Source organism: Citrus clementina, unplaced genomic scaffold (genome assembly GCF_000493195.1).
Source record: "Citrus clementina cultivar Clemenules unplaced genomic scaffold, Citrus_clementina_v1.0 scaffold_1, whole genome shotgun sequence".
In the NCBI taxonomy this organism is placed as follows: Eukaryota; Viridiplantae; Streptophyta; class Magnoliopsida; order Sapindales; family Rutaceae; genus Citrus; species Citrus x clementina.
This window is the reverse complement of record NW_006263303.1, coordinates 24,865,079-24,869,082: the sequence shown is the minus strand read 5'-3', so window position 1 is coordinate 24,869,082 and position 4,004 is coordinate 24,865,079. Positions and strand designations below refer to the sequence as shown.

General features: G+C 35.6%; 1 protein-coding gene across 2 annotated transcripts; it reads right to left on the bottom strand.

Annotated features, from left to right (window-relative positions):
- Window positions 1-6: 6 nt before the first annotated feature.
- Window positions 7-3,287, bottom strand: LOC18054730. 2 transcript variants are annotated; one of them, XM_006452835.2, is made up of 5 exons: window positions 3,156-3,287; window positions 1,791-2,727; window positions 1,347-1,547; window positions 1,021-1,216; window positions 7-360 (listed from the first exon to the last, which is right to left on the bottom strand). In XM_006452835.2, the coding sequence occupies exons 2-5, from the start codon at window positions 2,673-2,675 to the stop codon at window positions 176-178; spliced, it is 1,467 nt and encodes a 488-aa protein (XP_006452898.1). In that variant the 5' UTR covers window positions 2,676-2,727; window positions 3,156-3,287; the 3' UTR covers window positions 7-175. The 2 variants fall into 2 exon arrangements, with proteins under 2 accessions (XP_006452898.1, XP_006452897.1); XM_006452834.2 differs by having other exon boundaries at window positions 1,791-2,706.
- Window positions 3,288-4,004: the final 717 nt, after the last annotated feature.

Here is a 4,004-nt window from a genome sequence, read left to right as displayed (position 1 = left end):
GTTCCTTTGTACAAATATAATGTGAGTCACCCCATGAATTTTTGTTCTATGATTACATATTGCAGAAGAGAAATAAATTTTAGGATTAAGCGTTTCTCTACATACAAAGCCTCACCAGGTAGTGATGGATATGTGGCTTCACATGCAGCAGAGATATGCCACAAAGCAATGAGGACTAGTGGCTTAGACTGGAATAAAGTCCTTCAAGCGCAGCATACAGTGGTTCAGCCGCCTTTGGCCGGTCCACCGTCCCAAGAAGAATGTCTGCCGTAGTCAAATAAGGATCCCCATAAAACCGTAGATTGGTATCCATCCTTGTCGCAACAATGTTCCCTTCCAGTGACACTCCAACGAAAGCCCCTGATAATTTTGCAGCAATATATGGTGTTACTAAATCTCCCAAAACTTAACTTCTGGGAATAAAGATGAAAGCTACGTCCTTACCTACAGTAATTTGAAATCTCAACCACATGCCTTGTTTAAACTTTACATGACACATTGAGATATAACTTGGACCTTTTTTGATAAGGAGATATAACTTGGATTAAAACAAGACTATCTTATTTTACCTCTCTTTTATTCCTAACAAGTACCCAGCAGAATGGGTCATACATCAAGTATTTCACATAAAATGTAATATTCTAAAAGCAAGCATCTAGCCAAGCAAATCCAATTTTCATAACTTGATGTTCTTACACAATGGCGGTTCACATATTGACCATGAAGGCATGTAGTGGTAATCCAAAATAAGCATATTTCAGCACTATACAGAAATATCTAGCAGGTTTTAAGACAAATTTCAAATTTTATGTAGAACAGAGTGCTCGGTCTGTTCTCAAATTCAAGAATACCCAAAGGACTGCTCTTCCAGTGATGAATTTGAACTGTCCCAAAATCTCAAATTTTTATGAGGAAATTTTTTAACTATGTCAGACAATCACAAAGAGAAGGCAACTGGCTATGGTAATTCATAAAGCAGAATCCTAAGAGATGTAGCCAAAGCCATTCAGGAAACAATACCTTTGCTACAACTGTAAGTATAGCACATGCCAGAACCTCTGTCTCCAGCACGAAGATCTGCTTCCAGCACTCTCCCAATAGGCCCTGCTGCAGCACTGCAACCAGCACCAAGAGAAAAATGCAATCGACTGCAAAACGTTTTTACAGCTTTTGAATCATGGAGCACAACTATGAAGTCCATGAGCTCCCCCCCAATCTAGAGAACCAAAAGACAAGAAACAAAATTTATTACCAGAACAAAATATTCAAAGGAATATACAAAATAAATTGATATAAATAACTCATAGTGGAACCTCTTTCAGTTAGTAAAACACATGTGAATTTACCTGAGCGCCCCATCCTAAACCAACTGATAATATAGCTGATGGAGCAGACCAGGAACCATCTGACCTTCTAGCAACAACCAAACCAGTGCCAAGTTTGTAAGAAACTAGTACACCAGCTTTAGCAACTGTTAGAATTGCCAGACCCTTGGCCCCATTCAGAACCGCTAAGGGTATTGATCTCTCAGGATTTGACTCCGCAACCTGTTCATACCAACAAATACTATCAGAATGCTCCATAACAACATCAAACAGAAACATGGCTCTCATAATATACTGAGAGAAGTGTAGTTATCTTTGTATGCTGAAGCACCAAAGATTTGAACAAGAAAGAAACTTCCAACGCAAAAACCAAACTCCCAAGCGGGAAACTCATCGTAAGTTCAAACAACTTTGCACTAAACAAGACAATCATAGTAATTAAACTTTGATGAAATCAAAATTCACCTGGCAGTAGCTTCTCAATGTATTAGAGGCCTTATATATCTCATATTCCATTGACAAACCAACTGGAAGATTCAGCCATCCCCTTGTACATGTCCAATCCACCACATCATGTTTTGCCACTTGCACAGCATTGCTAATTGTATTAATAAGAACACCTTGTAAAGGATCAAGTCTATCATAACAAGCATCACACACCCTTTGTGGATTCCGCTCTCTAAACCTCACAGGCAACAGACACCTTCCCTTAGTACAAATTCTACAGAAAACCCCTCCACAAAACCGACAGTGATGTCTACCACGAGTAAAAGCAGTAAAAGGAGCAGTGCACTGCATGCAAACTGTAGTGGAACTATCAGGAAGCCACTCGGGGGGTTCAGCTTCGAGCACCTCTTTGTAAGCAATATATCTAACCCCATCTGGCTCAAGAAGTGGTGGAGCACTTGGAATGTAAACCGATGAGTGCAAATATGTATCGCCATTCTTCCCAGATCCAAAAAACGAAACATTGGAACTGCTCTCTTGCTGATTCATGGAATCGCTTGGAGTTTTGTTTTGCCCTGTTATGATTGCAAATATTCCACTCAGCACATTTTTCAGATTTACCTCTGGAGGCATATTATTTCTTAGAATATCAGTACATTGATCATCACTTGAATCATATCCACCATCAATAACGTCATCAGATTCAAGTGGAAACGGATACATATAATCTTCTTTCGTGGAATTTGAGACTGTTGGGTAAGTTTTTTTGCCTTCTGGCACCCCCCAAACAGAATCACTATAATCATCATCGTAACTCACTTTACCATTCTCCTTTTTCTCGAGCTTAGAAAGAGAAGAATACAAAACTCTTCCATTATTTGTCGCCATACATGCCCACGACATGCAATCAATGATCACCAGCCACACAAGATTACTGCAAATACAAATAAGTATCCTACTTAGCAGCAAAAAAGAGAAAAACTTATTAATTCAATGATGCCAGCAAAATAACGCTTCGATAAGAAAGTCAATTTTGCTTGTTTGTTCACAAACTTTAACAATATCAACTGTGCAGAAAATAAATGAATAAATAAATTGGCCAAGCAACTAGTAGGGCCAATTAAATTAATCGAAATGGGTATAATTTTTGCGATCCGTATCCTGCCAATCATGCAATTACCATAGATGCTAAAAAACGAATTATATAAGGAGATAAAGCAGAAAATTACACCCCCCCCCCCAAAAAAAAACTAATTAATTAGTGTTTCTGAATGTTACTCTCTTCTAGGGTTATCGATAACAACTGCATCGCACAAGAGGGAAAGAAAAAAAGGAAGAAGAAGAAATAGCCATCTGAGAGTAATTAATTCTCATAAGTCATACCTTCGTCTGTGTATATTATGGATTCTAATACGAGTTCTTGATTTCAATAATCTGCGACTTCAATGACACCTAGAATAAAACAAAGAAGATGATGATAAAAAGAAGCCAAAAACACGAAGAGTCCTTGGGAAAATAGTTGTTGAATCAACTCTGGCGCACGTAAGTCATTTAATTTAAGATAATGATTAGTCGGTTTTTCTATAAACACCCCAAACGAATTCTGTTTTCACCCGTTCAGAAGAGATCAAAAAGGCTCACCTTTTGATTGCACAATATTAAGTGGATAGCCACATGGGCTTGGTCCTCCTATTGCCGTTTGACTTAATAAACCCCAGAAAAGCTCTGGGCCTAGAATAAAAGTAAGAGACTACGAGAATGTCTTTATAAAACTAGTTTTCAATTGAAATTATTTGAATGACCAAAGGCATTAGTTGATTTTTTTTTTTTAATTTTGAATAGGAATTCAATTAAACACTTAAATAAGTTTTTTTTAGCAAATTTTAATAATTTATATTTATATTTTAAATTTTAATTAAAAATTTTATTGAAAAAAATTTAAGATTTCATAATTATGAATATAGAAACATATAATAAAAAGAAAATAATTTAAGATTTTAGGATATGTTTTTTTTAATTAAAAAATATATTTTTAAATTATAGGAGTTTGGAATTATGGAGATAGAAACATATAATAAAAAGAAAATAATTTAATATTTTACTTATTAATAAAAAGTTTAAAGAAAATACTTTTTCAAGTAAATTTTTACGAGAAGCTGATTAATTTTCATATATGAATTTGTATTTTATGAATTAAACTGAGGATATTTTAAGAATTAACCGGGTGTTAAG